Source organism: Temnothorax longispinosus, chromosome 8 (genome assembly GCF_030848805.1).
Source record: "Temnothorax longispinosus isolate EJ_2023e chromosome 8, Tlon_JGU_v1, whole genome shotgun sequence".
NCBI lineage: Eukaryota > Metazoa > Arthropoda > Insecta > Hymenoptera > Formicidae > Temnothorax > Temnothorax longispinosus.
This window is the reverse complement of record NC_092365.1, coordinates 507,353-523,401: the sequence shown is the minus strand read 5'-3', so window position 1 is coordinate 523,401 and position 16,049 is coordinate 507,353. Positions and strand designations below refer to the sequence as shown.

Sequence of the window (16,049 nt, the reverse complement as noted above, 5' to 3'; positions counted from 1 at the left end):
CGCAAACGTGACAGTGCCTTCGGCGCCGTCGCGTGACAGGAATTTCACTGGTACTCAGCTGGTAGCCAGGTAGCTGGTACTGCTGGTAGTATGTTCCGAAGCTCGAACGCCTCGGACTGGGTCGAGTTTCTCTAGGAAGTGCGTGGTGCTCGACGAGCGCACCGCGTCGAGGCTCGAGGCTCCCCGTCCCGCGAGGAAGCGGCGGCGCGTCTCTTATGAGCGACGTAGCGATCTGCACGCGAACGCGACGCGAATCATGGCGAAGGATGAAGGGGACGACGTGCTGCCGGACAAGGACGCGGCGAAGGGATTTTACGCCAAGTACGAGCCTAAGGAGATCCTGGGAAGGTGCGTTTCATCTCGGATAATACGTTTCCTAATATCAATTGTTGACTCGCCCCCCGCCCCCCGTATCTCTAACGAACTCTCTCTCCCGTTCGTATTTTATGCATTTTCGCGTGGCACCAGCGATCGCAGAGTTGACGATGACATTATATAATTAAAACAGATCTCGATCAAGTTTTCGCCCGGATCGCGAATATCGGCGTTATCTCCGTGGATTGGAATTAATCCTCGTGAACCGTGTATTTCAGGGGAATATCGTCCACTGTGAGACGGTGCATAGAGAAAGAGACGGGAATAGAGTACGCGGCTAAAATAATAGACATCAGCAATGAGACTCACGAAGATGGACATACCATGAAGGCTGCTACGCTACAGGAAGTACAGATACTTCGCAGAGTAGCTGGACACTCATACATCAGTAAGCTTCCTCTATTCTACTCCTCGTCGGGGACAGAGATGGCGAAAGTCACCAGAACTCGCCAACTTATTTTAAAACAAATGCACCTATATAGGACAATCAGAGTTATTTCTTTATTTTTTTTTCCAGTTGAATTGCACGATGTTTTTGAATCTAGTACATTTATATTCTTAATTTTCGAATTGTGCAAGAACGGAGAGTTGTTCGATTATCTCACGTCGGTTGTAACGCTCTCTGAAAAGAAGACGCGTTATATTATGAGACAAGTGTTTGAAGGAGTTCAGCATATACACAATCAGGGGATAGTACACAGGGATCTGAAACCTGAGAATATATTACTTGACGACAACTTGAATGTGAAGATAACAGACTTTGGATTCGCCAGAGTATTGAAGCCTGGAGAAAAATTAGAAGGTTTGTGTCAATTTTTTTTTTTTATATGTATTCCAAGTCTAGAAAATTATATATTTACGTATTTTACAGATCTTTGTGGTACGCCTGGCTATCTAGCACCAGAAGTATTAAAGTGCAATATGTTTGACAATTCAGAGGGTTATGGATTTGAAGTTGACATGTAAGATTTTGTTAAAAAAAGTACATGCACATACACGATAAAAGTACATACACGATACACAGTGGTTGTATGTGAACATCATGAACATGTACATGATTTTATAGATATAATGGCACGCGTGCGTATACAAATGCACGAATAAATTTTTAAATGTAGCGTTCGGCAGAGTAAAATTCTATTATATTTTCCATTTTTGTTTATGATGTAACAGATGGGCTTGTGGCGTGATTATGTTTACGCTGTTAGTTGGCTGCCCTCCATTTTGGCATCGGAAGCAGATGGTTATGTTGAGAAACATAATGGAGGGAAACTATTCATTCACCTCTCCGGAATGGGCTGATATAACAGGTAAAAATTACATTTCAAGAAAATGATAAATTTCTAGAAAATAAAATATCAATATGCGGCGCACACGCACACGCACACAAAATTACGTGTATATATAATATTCTATATATAACATTCAATGTATGTTTTAGAGGCTCCAAAAGATTTAATAAGGAAGTTACTGGTTGTTGACCCCAAGAGAAGAATTTCTATAAAGGATGCACTGGAACATTCGTTCTTTCACACTGTTGTAAGTACTTGGTACTAATTGTAAATATATCATAGAAAATGCCATTTACTTATATTCTATTTAAAATGAAAAAAATATATAAGGCCTTTTAACTAATATATACATATTTTATAACATACATATTGCACACTATATTCCACTGCAAAATTACAATATCTTATAATTAATTTGTTTTGCTTTTATTTGTTTCCACTCACTATTCCCAATTCAAAAAAAATACTTACACCCATCTAAATATAGGGTATCCCAGGAGGAACATTTTTTCCTGGGACATTCTGTACATTATAAGTATCTTTATATTTAAGAATTATAACACGCACAGCAGAAAGCAAAGAAAGTGCACATATAAAATATTGGGTTTATGTGGAACAGGTACTACTTGCAATATAAAATTATTATTTTCTGTGTATTTAGTTATTTATTGTTTTTTATTATTTTCATTTTTTATTAATAAGATATCTCGAAATAGATAAACGTGTCGTTTAATAGATTTATAATAGAATTATAAAGTATAAGTTATTGACCTTACAGCTGTGGGATCAAGACATCGCTCCTCTAAAACGTTCTCTGTCGTCTAACTCGCGACGTCTGAGTAGGATATCTCAATTAGCTTTGGTAATTAGTTTACTTTTCTTTTTATTTTGTCCAATTTTATTTTATAGTAATGAGTATTATCAACATAAAACTCACTGTTTATTATCAGCATTTTTATGTAACAATTAACATTTATTTTGTTTTAATTAGTCAGTAGTCATCGATTATATTAAAATCATAAATAATATTGGAAACAATGTTTGAAAATTATTTGAGAATGGCAAACTAAACTACTTATATATCTAATTAACTGACCTTGTGCGTGTGCTTGTATTCACATATATGCACATATAATTATTTGAATCTATCGCATTCTCATGCAAGAATTTACTAATAACATTAAGAACCTGTGTTATAGATATAGAGTATATGTATATGTTCATTGATATACTAACACTTTTTCTATAGCGTTGAACGTTGTATTCAACTACATCGTATTATAACAAAAAAACGTTATCTTTCATTATATTTAGCAAATAATAATGATAATATTCCTTTTAGACGTGTATATAATATAAATGTTAATTTAAAATTTGTCGCTTTTCACTGAATAGCTGGGGCATTTTTATCATTATATACTTTTTATTCGTTGCACAGGAGTTGAAGGCTAAATCGTTCAATGCGAGGAAGAGATTCCAGTTGGCAATTATTTGTGTGAGAGCTGTTATTCGTATTAAACGGCTTCATATCACGCCTGAGCCGCTTTCGACACAAGTCGCTTGTACCGATCCATACAGAATAAAAATTCTGCGAAAAGTAAGTTGTTCTACATGATAGAAAGCTCGTTCGTATTATAGCAAATTAATTAAGTGCGCGCAACGCGCATAATGATTTTAATGAATAATGATTGTAAGGAAAAATACTGATAGATTTTTGTGGTTGAGTTTTACGATACTCCATATATAGGTTCAAAGCCTTCCAATATTAATCTAAGATTGAACGAGTACAATTGAAAAAAAATCGAGCATGAATAATGTGATTGACAAGAATATTCTTGATATTTATTTTCAGGTAATTGACGGCTGCGCGTTTCGTGTCTACGGGCATTGGGTGAAGAAAGGAGAGGGTCAGAATCGTGCGGCACTTTTTGAAAATACTCCAAAAACAGAATTGAAGCACCTATACGTTAGTAATTTAAGTAGATAACTATTACTTTGTTAAACTGCTTTAGTTAAATTAACCAGTACGGGAATCTCGCGATGGTCCTAATGAAATATGATGAAGTATCAGACAGATATATGATTATATGATTATAAAATAGTCGAAACTCTGAAATTTTTTCTGAGATTGAAATATAACGGATAAATAGTACTCGGACTGATCAGATTTTTACTAAAATTTATATCTATATATGGTTGTCTGCGGTGCTTTGGTTTTAATAAAAATAATTGATATGTTGAAATTAGAATTTACCGAAAAATTTTGTATAAAATATTTAAACTTTAAGGCTCCTGCCTACTTGCCGCTTCTATCTTTGTTCGATGATGTCAGAAGCGGCGAATAGGCAGAAGTCTTAAAATAGAGAATGCATAACATTTTCTGATAATATTTTTAAACATATAAGTTTTACAATATAACAATACGTTGTTACTGCCACATATGACATTGTGGTGGGAAGATGATTTTATTAGAAATTATTTAAATCCTTGGTCTCTATTCAAAGAAAAACATTTAATTATAAAAAAAATGTATTTCTATACAATAGCTATAATAGTTATAATAAATAGCTATAATACTTTGTGACATACTTATTACATAATATAGAACGTATATGTAAAGTTAACACGTTTTATTTTTGCAGAATCTAAAAATATTCTAGGTTAGCGCTATATATAAAGATGTTTTCAGAGATCCATTTATAGATTAATTAGAGGAGATAATACTTCATGTAAAATCTAGTCACAATTTTTTGTACAAATAAACTTGTCTTAAAGCACATGTTGTATTGATATATTTCTGTAAGCAATCAGTACGCAAGAGTCAAACAAAATTTATTGGTAAAGACAGTTGTGTCCATATAATCTCGGGTTAACTTTTTATCTTTTTCCAATAGTTAGAAACTAGAACTAGAAACGAATAAAAAATTAGTTAAACCGAGATTAAAATAAATTTGCATTGGTAGAAATAGACATTATAAGATATAGAGACATTATATTTAATATAATATGAGCATTTAATCTCATACATAAAACAATAAATTTAAATTAGTTTTATCTTCAAGTTTGTTTTAGAATTTATTTCAAGCGTAATTGTTATCGTGCGTCATCATTTCTGTCAGTTCTGTCACTTCTGTCATTTATATCTCTTATTCGATTGCAAAGTCTATTCTTCGTATAATAGCTACACAATGTCACATCTTTTATGCATTTAAAATGAAATAGGTATATAATTAGACATGAGAGAAAAAAAAGAAGTGATGAACAGTACCTATTTATTAGGAGTTCGGGCACAAACAACAAATTAATTTGATCTATATCTTTCTTCGTTTGTGGTTCCTCGGGTGATTTGTCAATAATTTCCAAATTGAGTGAGGTAGGTCATCAATTAATAAACGTCTGGTCGCAAAAAAATCGAGAAAAAAGATTCACGCGATAATGTCCGAGCACGTTTCTAGCGGCCGTAGCTACGGCCACCTCGCTGACCTCGCAGTGTCGCTGCAGAGTGCAGCCTCTCGCAACTCGCAACCTCGTGCCTCGTGAGCGCATGATGCGCGCGCGCGCGCGCACTGGCGAAAGTAAACAATAGAGCGTAGCGCGGCGTGGTGTTGGCGCGGCGTGGCGCGGCGCGGTCGCGGTGGACAGACGGACTACGGAGTAGAAGTGGCAACAGCGCGCGCGCGCGCTCGTGCTCGTGCTCGCGCGGCGTCGATCCATGTGACAGAGAAGGAACGTAACAAAAGGTGGCGGAGGGTGACGCCGCTGCCGCCGCGATCGGAGCGCGTCGAGCGCGAGTGTCTGCCCGGGCGAGCCGGGTGTCGGGTGTGCTCCGTGTGTGTCGTTTTCTCGCGTGCGTTCCGCGTACGTGCCTGGACGCTCGTACGCCTCCCCGACGTCGCGCAACGTGCGGTGCGGGAAGGGAAGAACATTTAGCGCGGCGCGGTGCGGTGCGGTGCGGTGCGTCGCGTTCACGTTTACGTTCGCGTCCACGGCGGAGATAAAGTTCGCGACGCGCGAAAGAACGGTCGGCCGTTAGAACGGAGTGCGCGGGTCCCGACGAGGGATCGACCGGATACGACGCGCCGCGACGACGGCGACGGCGACGGCGGCGACGGCGACGAGGGCGACGACGATGACCGATCGACGGGGCGAGTGAACGACTCGCCAAGTCGCGAAGGCAGGCCGCTCCGCGATACTCGTCTCACACGCCCAGCGGGACTGCTGCGTCACATGGGCCGCGTTCATTCGTCGATACAGCCGGGTGACGTCACGAGCCGCGCGACGATTGGCCCGCGCCACGGTGCCCGGACACGTGAATCGTGGCCGAGCAAGCATGGCAGTTTGATGCGCAGTGGTTTTCAGCACTTGTAAAATGCCACCGCCACGCGCCAGATCGATCAGGTTATAACCCGCGTTTCGCCGCGCGCTCCGAAACGGTCGGTCCCGTGTCCCGTCGCGCGGTCGTCGCGCGCGCTCGCGAGAACGCGGGCATTTCTCTCGCCGCGAGCCGCGACTCGCCGTCGCGTCGGCCGCTCTTGCGGTTTACGGAATCCTGACCCGATCCGATCCGATTTCGGAGAGACCACGCGCGCTCACAGAATCGCCGCCGATCCGGCCGATCGTTTTCGACAGGAGAGTGAGTTAGAGCGGGGACTAGAGAACGACCGACACGATTCTCCGTCCACGTCCGCCGCTCTCTAGTGTCCTACCTGGCCCTGGCCGGGGACCTCTACGTGCACGGGACGTGCGGCTCAACACGCAACGTGTTTCAATCTGTAAGTTTTGGCGGAAGTGCACCCCTTACCATATATCTTTTCTTTCTATCTCTATTTATCTCCGACTATGTCTTTCTCTCTTGCTCGAACCACCACGCCCGTTCGAGAGAAAGAGTAATAGGGACGGAGGACGGAGCGGGAGGAAGGAGACGGGAACCGTGGGAGGGAGGGAGGGAGGGAGGGAGAGAGAGAGAGAGAGAGAGAGAGAGAGAGAGAGAGAGAGAGAGAGAGAGAGAGAGAGAGAGAGAGAGAGAGAAAGAAAGAGAGCGAGTGAACGAGCGAGCGAGAGAGGAACAGAGCGCGAGCGTGAGCGCGGGCGAGCCTCGGCGAACCATTATCTCCGTTACTAGCGCCTATTTAATTAACATGTGTATAGAGATGGTTGCGTGGCGTGTTTTCCGTGCCATAATAGAGCTGGCCAATGGCACGGCGTCCAGCCGGTGACGTCGCGGGCCGCGGGCGTCGCGATTGGCCCGGTGTTGCGTGCGTCGTTGACCGTTCTAACGTGCGTATTGCTTTGTCAATTTTTGGAGCTCGCCGCGGTTACGCTCCTTCGAATTTTCGCGACGACATCCGTCGCCGTTTAAGCCTCGCGCACGTCTCGTTTCCGCTGTTGCTGCCACCGACGACGATCACATCTCCGTTGTCGCTAGCTAATCATCGCGAATCGTTCGGTCGCGCCGCGACGCGCCGCGCCACGCCACGCTGCTCCGCTCTACTCCGCTCCGCTCCGTTCCGTTCCGCGCGTCCGCTCCCTCCACTATTTTCGCGTGCCGAGACCCGAGACCCCGCGCGTCTCCCGCGGAGAATGCGAACGCGACCGTCGCGTCGTCCGCTTTCGCGATTCCGTCCACCGAAGTACTTACACTTGGCTTTCAAATCGTCGCGTCGAGCCCAAAAGATTCATTCCGTTTCTCGGCTTTCCTATTTTTTTTTTATTTTCCCTTTTCGCGATTTTTTTCTCGATGCAATTTTGACTCTCGAATGTTTGCTTTTGGGAATTATCGCGACTCGGAGTACGCGCACATCGCCTTTCTCTTACGTCCATTCGAAACCTTGTAGGTACAGCAAAGTCTCGCCTCCTGTTCGCCGCGACCGCTCGTCGTTCGCGAGGAACGTAAATTTTCTCTCTCTCTCTCTCTCTCTCTCTCTTTTCCTTCATTTCTTTTTTGTGGCGAGGACTATGTGATTTCTTCGCGCCGATACGATGCAACAATGTGTGGCATTCTCGTGGCCGTTTTTGCGCACGCGAACGCCACGTAACGAGACGCCACTGCCGGTCGCCCCTTTCTTTTTTTTTTTTCACCACGCACGTTCGAGCGACCGCCCGACCGGGGGAACAAGGTGATCCGCGAGAGCGCCGCTACGTTTGCACGCTCCCATGAATTGTCGATTTCCGATCGGCCACGATATCGACCTCGTACATAGTGAGCCCCTCTGTTAATCGTTTAAATTATGAAATAAAATCGCGCGAGACGTTAACCGTCCTGAGACAGAAAGATCGAATAACGAAACGTGCGAGTCTATTTAGAATGAGAGGAAAGGTACAGGTTTAACATCGAGGCTGTGCCTCGTACGTTTTCAAATAATTTATCGGAAATCGGTATGTGACATGCGCTTAAAAAGGCTGATTTTTCAAATACCCGATCTACATCGCTTTCGCGAATGCAGCTGTCTCGGAGCATCCTCGGCCTTTTTCGAGTAGTCTGCTCAGTGCTCGATTCTCGGCTCCGGCGACGTGAGCTTGAGATACGTGCCCGACGTGCCGTCGTTCTGCGCTGCAGGAAAAAAAGAGTCGCGACGCGCCTGCGCGGTGCGCTCTGTCTGATGCGCTGTTGCAAGAGCGGCAGCGGCGTGAGTGGGTGGCCGGGGAGGGGGTGGGGGAGATGGAAAGGCTTCCCGCGCGACTGCGTTACGTCACGCGTGTACGTCACGTGACGTACGTCGTAGACACACACCGGTCGTGTCCGCGATGTCCACGACACCCTCTAGATAAGCCCGATAACGCCGTCCAGGCCAAGCGAGCTCTAAACAAAACGCAGGAAATCGCGTCGAGAGAGAGAGAGAGAGAGAGAGAGAGAGAGAGAGAGAGAGAGAGAGAGAGAGAGAGAGAGAGAGACTCCCTTTCTCTCTCCATGTGTTTTCTCTATGAATTTGGCGATAGAAACGCTACGGGACGGTAATCTCTCCCACCTCCATGCCACCTTGTCCCGAAAAGTTATCGCGCCCTGACTGAACATTCAATTGATTCAATAGATTACATGTAGCGGGAAGATTTTTAAATGTCATTGAATGAAATCGTTACTCTTATCTGACTTTATCAGATTGATAGAAGTAATGCTTGTTTATTAACGACCCGTTTTTTCCCCGCACGCAGCTTGTCGTCGTACGCGGCGGGCAGCAGCGGCAGCAGCGAAGGAGGAGGGGTGAGGAGGGCAGCGGACCGGGAGTCGGGCTCGCGACTTGCTCCTGCCGATTCATCGCCGGCGTCCGGGAACCGACGGCGGCTGCGGCTGCGGCGTCGGTGTTTGCGGCTGCCGCGACGCCGGCGGTTCGATGCGGCGGAGTCAGAACGATCACGATCATCTGGCGGGTGTTCGCGAATCCAGAGACTCGACGGAGCAACAGCAGGAGCAGCATCACCGCCGCCATCATCACCAGCGCGCTCCCCACCCCTCCACGCCCGTTGGGATAGAGCAGCAAACCGGCCGCAGGATGAGCCTGGAAACGTTACTGCAAGCGGCCTACTATGTCGAACAGGAAGAGAAGAAGCGGGAGCGCCTGGCGAGCACCTCGTCCTCCTCCTCCTCCTGCGATCAGCACTCGTTCGCGCCTGCGCCGACTCACTCCAATCACGCTTATGTCTCCGGCGAGCCACGTGGTGAGTACCACGCGCCGCTTCTCCGGCGCGACCTTTTACGACGCGTCACTACGATGGAGAGATGCAATGGCGTTACGTTGCGTTGCAATCGTATAACAATGATTTTGTGCAAACCTGCTCGATTGTCATATGATTTTACGTACGAATTATTAATTTCGCGAAAAATTTCCAGAAAGCTAAACACGTTTTTTTTCTTAATAATTTAATTTCTTTTGCTGTCAAACTTAAGTTAGATTAAAATATTGCTATAATATTATCAACTTCGAAATTAAATTCTTTTCGCGATTTAAATATGAATTTTACTCTCGGAAACAAGAAATGTCACATACGAATGACATGTCATGGCTGTCAATGTATTAACGTTAAATCTGTACGCGAAAACGCAGTCTCAGCTGCGCTATGCTTTTTCTTGCGAACGTAGATAATGACGCATGAGTGCCACGTGCGTTTTCGCTCTGCCATTGCATTATCAGTCGCGACAATTGCTTATTTTTCTGTGCCGTGAAGTAGCGAGTAATCTACTGATAACCGCGTCCGCTTCTCGAGACGCAGAAATATCGATCGAGCCATTGCATTGTGCGAAAATTCAACGTGTCAAAATGGGCAAGGATGCACTGTTGTGTCTGAAAGATGTTATCTTTATCCTTCCCCAATGATAAGACAGACAGGTTTTGAAAGTAGCACATAAACGAAATGCGATTAAAATTGGGAGTTTTCGCTAAGTAGGCGCACGCGTGCCCTTTTATCATATCTGCGAATAAGAGATGTGTAGAAGGTAACGCATATTACCCTTGCCTCTCTTTGATTAGATAGAGAAATCGATGAGATCGATAAAAAGAATTGTATAACTGTGAAACTGCAATCTTCCGAAAAACATATCACAATCTCTTTCTGAATGACGGATTTCCGGGATTATACTCAAAAACAGATACATAAATACGAGTCATCGTTTCGAAACGATAATATTTTCGCAAACGTGCGATTCAATCAGTTTTCGGTGAAAGATATTTTTGTTTCAAATTTCAGTGATATATGTAGTTTTGCTACGAGATATTGGCAAGGTTGGCCTTATTAGGGGAAGTAGGAGCTCGCCCCTTTCTCTCTACGTTTCACGCAGATAAACTTGGCGAAAACAATAACACGTTGCGTTAACAATCGTGTCTGAGAAGCACTGGCACGCGTAGTTGCGTGCGATGACCACGCGTTCACCGCCTCCAAATTAGGTATGATTTACCTCGTGGCAGTGTTTCTCAACCGTGGCGAACACGGGGAGAAAGTAACGAAGACGAGCCCAGCGCGTCAGATAACGTGCCTTGGAACGAGAGAGACCGGCCTACCTTGGCCTTGCAACGACTACGTTCCCTATCTTTTATTTTATCATCGCAAAATGGAGATGTAGTATAAAATATTGAACGTTACTTTTGTGCGACTAGTGACCAACTTCGTTAGATATAGCCTATCAGTCGTCGATCGTATACCGTCCCTGAACGTTTATGAACAGGGAATTAACCGAATCATTGACATCGTATCCCTTCGGTTGCCATTAAATTCTCTCAAGTTGACTTAAGTAGTCGCCACTCCTGCGAAACAAGTCCCTCGTGAAAAAAGCTGTCCAGATGACGACACGTGCGATTAAATCGTCGCTTTCTCTTTTTTTTTTCTCTCTCTCTCTCCCCTTTTATCCTCCTTCTCTTTATGCTTCGCGCCTCGCGGAAATCGTCGAGAATTTGTGACAATTTGAAAATTTCTCGAAAATATGCAAAACGCGATTTAAGACAAAAGAAACGCCACTTTGTTGTCCCGTGATGAAAGTCACGAGTACTGTCGTGTGACGTGCGTTTTGCTACTCCAACGTTAATCCCGCGCTCGCAGTCGCTGGTAAGTCGAGCTTATTACACTTCCCCCTCCTGTCCCCCCGAGACAGCACCGAGGACGATGGAATTTTCCCTTTCTCGTGACGTAGACACGCTAGACATGCGCGAAAGTGCATCGCGGATAAAGGTGAATATTTACAGGGGTTACGAGAGGAGACAAAGAAAACGAGATACGTGTATGAGAGGGGAGAGCAGGCCTTAGGTTCGCTCGTTGGACGACGGTAGGGGGCGGAGAAGGGAACGGCATGGAGAAGCGCAAAGGATCCGACCAGACCGACTTGCCGGTGCGCTTCGCATCTCTTTGCTCGTGCGGCGGAATCAACGTACGCGCGCATTCGAACCACTTGCACGCAGAGCGAGACAGAGGGTGGGAGAGAAGGAAAAGGGGGGCAAGAGGGGAGATACGAGCGGTGAGGGAGATCTCGGAGGGTGGCGGAAGTCGGGTGACTCTCAGACGGAAGGGGGGACGACGGAGAAGTGCTGTAGATATCCGACGAGGTCGAATCATCGCGGGTACGTAGGGAGGGAAAGGTAAAGCGGTAAACTTGGAGGCGGGAGGAAGGAAGAGCCCCGATGGCGACTGTAGAGTAGAGGTGATGCGGCGACGCAGTGGCGGGAAGGGGGGGAGGGAGGGTTGGAGCAGTGGAAGGGAGGGACGGTAAACCCGGGTACCGCGCGCGTGTTCAGTCGCTAAACGAGGAGAAGAAAGGCGAAGGGGAAGGGGACGATCCGGTCACTGACTCTGAAACTACGGTGCGGTGGCCACTCGCGCTTCATTCATGAGTGCGCCATCTACTCGTGCGCGCAGCTGTTAATGCTTTCTCTCCCTCCCTCCCTCCCTCTCTCTCTCTCTTTCTCTCTTTCTCTGTTTCTTTAATCTTTCAATAATATCATGTTGACACATTGGAAGGGATTGTCTATTAAAGTCAACGCGCGCATGATTAAAGTCAAGGTATAATGAGCCTATGTTACGAATTATATATTTGTATTTTATGAATTGTGTATACAGAATTTAGTTAATAAGAGATCCCTTTTCTCCTCAGAATGAAAAAGTTTCGCGAGTGTCGTTCGCGCGCGCGAGACTCTGGTCGTAATGCGGATGGTTTAAACGCCGTAATTCGCTCTCTATCTTCGCGCATCCGGTCTGTTATCCTGGTGCGCGTGTTGCGCCGGCACGACCGGCGCGTGATTATACCTGATGTAACCGGCAACGTGTGTTAAACGATCATTTAAGACCATCTATCGTGCACGCGGCTGAAGGATGCAATTCCACTTTATAACGTCGTAATGCGACTGTCTTCCCCCATATTTTACGCCGCGCTACGCTATGCGCACGCTGTCTCTATGAGAGAGAAATTATACGATTTCCGGCGTCACCTGCAGCTCGTTTCATTTACTTGGCTAGTGAGAAACATGCGTTTAAATCCTTCCACGAATATATGAATTTTCTACTTAATTATTTTATTTTCATACATGTGATACGTGTCCTGGCCAATCACGAAACGTTTGCATAATTTTAAAAATCATTGTGTTAAAATCTTATATATATTTCTTATGAGACGCTTGAATTTTTTATCTCAATAACAGAATTACAAATCTGATAACGGTACATACACACATACATATGCACGCGCGCGCATTTATATCCGTAAGTAATTCCAATCTTTATTCTTTATATTTATAAAAACAAATATGTTATTTATCAGCAGAAACTTTAAACTTTACAAACGGTAGTTACTCGTCAGAGATTAGATAGACTGGACTTAATTATAGGTTTAAACGAATTTGTGTATACAGTTTCAGCTCACAATCAGTTTAACTAAAATAAAAGTCCAAGCATTCAGTTTGTGGAAATTAAAGATTAATTGTATGTTATAGTTTGAAAAAGAGAAGAATGCATTCATCCCGAAAACTCGACAGAATAAATACTATACTGCATATCACGACAGAGTAGAAGTAGATGTTAATAATAAAATCAGTTTTATTTCTGTGCAAGAGAGAAGTGTAGCCTGTAATCAAACTAATTTAGAAAATTTTATTTTGCAATAAATTTCCTATTATGCATGTGTGTATGTACGTATCTCGAAGAGGTAGAAGGTGATAGAAGGAAAGTATGGGAGTGCAGTCAGCAACGAGCGGTGAACACGCGGACGAATCGGCCGCCTGAGTACGCATGCGCTTAGTCCCCGGCTAAACCCCCACCCGGTGTGACGGCCGCGTGGCGTCCTGATCAATTTGCGACGTTGCCGGTTCCTTTGCGGCTGGGGAGGGGTGACGGACGAGCGCGAATTGAAGCGAGACAGAGCTGCTCCGGCAAGTTTAGGTGCCTCCCCACCCTCGTGTGTATTACACGCTCGTGCGGCCCCCACTACTGAATTACAGCTCCCACCCGTCGCATTGTCCGGACCCTTCTAGGGGATTCTCCTCACCTAGCACGTGGAGACGCGCTTCTTTCAATTTTTCATACCTTATCGACCTGTGGATTCACCAGTCGCCTTTACGGCGTGAGATGCTCTTGCGAAAATCTGGGATATAGATAGGGAGACGAGATATGGAAGGACGCGCGAGAAGGCGGCGCGCCCCTCTACACATGTATGCGTACTTGTATACGCTCGTGTATGCCATGCATTTGCGTTGATATTCTTATCATCGGGAGGAAAATCAAAAATAACTTGAACCGAATAATGATTGTTAGCAAAAAAAAATGATTGTAAAATTTGAGGGTATATGTAATCGAAAAAAAAAACAAAGTAGTAGTATTATACCTCGAAAAAACCTAAGTAACAAGTGGTGGACGTAATCTTTGTATCTCCAAAAATCTCGAAAAAACCTAAGCAGTATTATTTTTATTTCCAAAAAATTATTACTCAAGTGATACACATCACAAAATTACGTTACCTTATCAAAAAATGAGTCGCGCTTCAAGTGATCTATTATTACAATTACAAAAAAGAAATGATATCTCTTTAAATTACAGCGCCAATTACAGAGAACATATATTTTTTGAGATACAAAGATTACGTCTACCACTTGTTACTTAGGTTTTTTCGAAGTATAATATTACTACTGCTTTTCTTCGATTAGAATAAAAAATTGAATCATGAAGAATTACACAGGTAACAGTACAAAATACAAATATTTTATTAAAATATTTAAACCCAACAAGGGAATACAAGGTATTTAAATACAAAGTTTATATATGTATTTTAAAAGATTTAATCGCATCGCAAAGAATTACAGAGGTAACAGTACAAAAAATAAAAATATTTTATTAAAATACATAAATTTTTCTTGTCAAAAAACTTGGCGCTGCTAGAGAGAGAGAGAGAGAGAGAGACCTTTTACAAATTACACACACACATCGCCCACACCCACTCGCTCGCACATACACACCAGGCTGACCTAATTTGAGGTCTAGCAGCGCCAAGTTTTTTGACAAGAAAAATTTATGTATTTTAATAAAATATTTTTATTTTTTGTACTGTTACCTCTGTAATTCTTTGCGATGCGATTAAATCTTTTAAAATACATATATAAACTTTGTATTTAAATACCTTGTATTCCCTTGTTGGGTTTAAATATTTTAATAAAATATTTGTATTTTGTACTGTTACCTGTGTAATTCTTCATGATTCAATTTTTTATTCTAATCGAAGAAAAGCAGTAGTAATATTATACTTCGAAAAAACCTAAGTAACAAGTGGTAGACGTAATCTTTGTATCTCAAAAAATATATGTTCTCTGTAATTGGCGCTGTAATTTAAAGAGATATCATTTCTTTTTTGTAATTGTAATAATAGATCACTTGAAGCGCGACTCATTTTTTGATAAGGTAACGTAATTTTGTGATGTGTATCACTTGAGTAATAATTTTTTGGAAATAAAAATAATACTGCTTAGGTTTTTTCGAGATTTTTGGAGATACAAAGATTACGTCCACCACTTGTTACTTAGGTTTTTTCGAGGTATAATACTACTACTTTGTTTTTTTTTTCGAAGTGAAGATACTACTGTTTAAGTTTTTCGAGATTTTTCAAGATACAAAGATTTCGTCTACCACTTGTTACTTAGATTTTTTTAAGGTATAATACTACCACTGTTTTTTTTTTCGAGGTAACAACATATACACTACTATGCGTGTACTTGGCGCCTTTCTTTACCTTTTTTTAAAAAAGGTAATTTTGTACAGATATCACGCCTTTTTGCAGTATTACGCATTGTATAAACAATATGTACAGGGTGTTATTTCGAGGTATAATACTACCACTTTGTTTTTTCGAGGTAATTATATTTACCGCATGTTGTTCCGCCGGCGCCTGATGCCTCTCCCAGACCTCCACTTTCTTTCACGCTGCTCGGGGTGTCCTTCGTGTTTCCTCGATGCGAAGCTGATGCTCCTTCCTGCGCGCGCGTCGATATGTTCTGTAACATAAAAATAAACAAATCGATTAAATAATTGTCACGCGCATCGAACATCTTATTCGTTATTCCGATTAATCTTTTCCTAAATTACTTCTTCGAAAAAAGTCTCTACGTTAGAATCAACTTGAATCAAATTTTTCGATTTATTTCTTTTTACTAATTTATATTTCGAAACACGGTTTAATGTAGCAACTAAATAAAAACAAACGAAAAAAGAGATTCTATAATATCTTTAGAAAAAATAAAAAATAACACTTACCAGAAGTGTTAGTACGCCGATGATGCCCGATGCCTCTCCCAGGCCTCCATCTCCTCTCAGGCTGCTCGAGATGTCCATCGTGTTTTCTCGATGCAAAGCTGATGGTCCTTCCAGCGTGGATATTTTCTGTAACATAAAAATAATCGAATAGATTAAATAATTGTCACGCTATTC

General features: G+C 43.2%; 2 protein-coding genes across 4 annotated transcripts in view; both read left to right on the top strand.

The window, feature by feature from the left end:
- On the top strand, window positions 1–4,444 carry Phkgamma (phosphorylase kinase gamma). 2 transcript variants are annotated; one of them, XM_071786661.1, is made up of 9 exons: window positions 1–348; window positions 594–763; window positions 893–1,177; window positions 1,247–1,337; window positions 1,549–1,685; window positions 1,817–1,914; window positions 2,446–2,529; window positions 3,106–3,264; window positions 3,520–4,444. In XM_071786661.1, exons 1-9 carry the CDS (start codon window positions 257–259, stop codon window positions 3,652–3,654), a joined length of 1,251 nt encoding a protein of 416 aa, XP_071642762.1. In that variant the 5' UTR covers window positions 1–256; the 3' UTR covers window positions 3,655–4,444. The 2 variants fall into 2 exon arrangements, with proteins under 2 accessions (XP_071642762.1, XP_071642763.1); XM_071786662.1 differs by lacking the exon at window positions 2,446–2,529.
- A 906-nt stretch (window positions 4,445–5,350) lies between these two features.
- Window positions 5,351–16,049, top strand: part of LOC139818120 (uncharacterized) — a 32,668-nt gene continuing 21,969 nt past the window's right edge. The window contains exons 1-2 of one of the 2 annotated variants that reach the window (XM_071786646.1): window positions 5,351–6,439; window positions 8,817–9,320. In XM_071786646.1, coding sequence (XP_071642747.1) covers window positions 8,996–9,320 — 325 coding nt within the window. In that variant the 5' untranslated portion in view covers window positions 5,351–6,439; window positions 8,817–8,995. The remainder of the gene's footprint in view (window positions 6,440–8,816; window positions 9,321–16,049) is intronic. The other variant, XM_071786648.1, reaches the window with a different exon arrangement.

Bases quoted from the DNA above. Each gene is read 5' to 3' on its own strand.
- Phkgamma (XM_071786661.1), top strand. From the start codon at position 257: ATGGCGAAGGATGAAGGGGACGACGTGCTGCCGGACAAGGACGCGGCG. The intron at 349-593 runs GTGCGTTTCATC...CGTGTATTTCAG, and splicing joins CCTAAGGAGATCCTGGGAAG to GGGAATATCGTCCACTGTGA. The intron at 1,338-1,548 runs GTAAGATTTTGT...ATGATGTAACAG, and splicing joins TATGGATTTGAAGTTGACAT to ATGGGCTTGTGGCGTGATTA.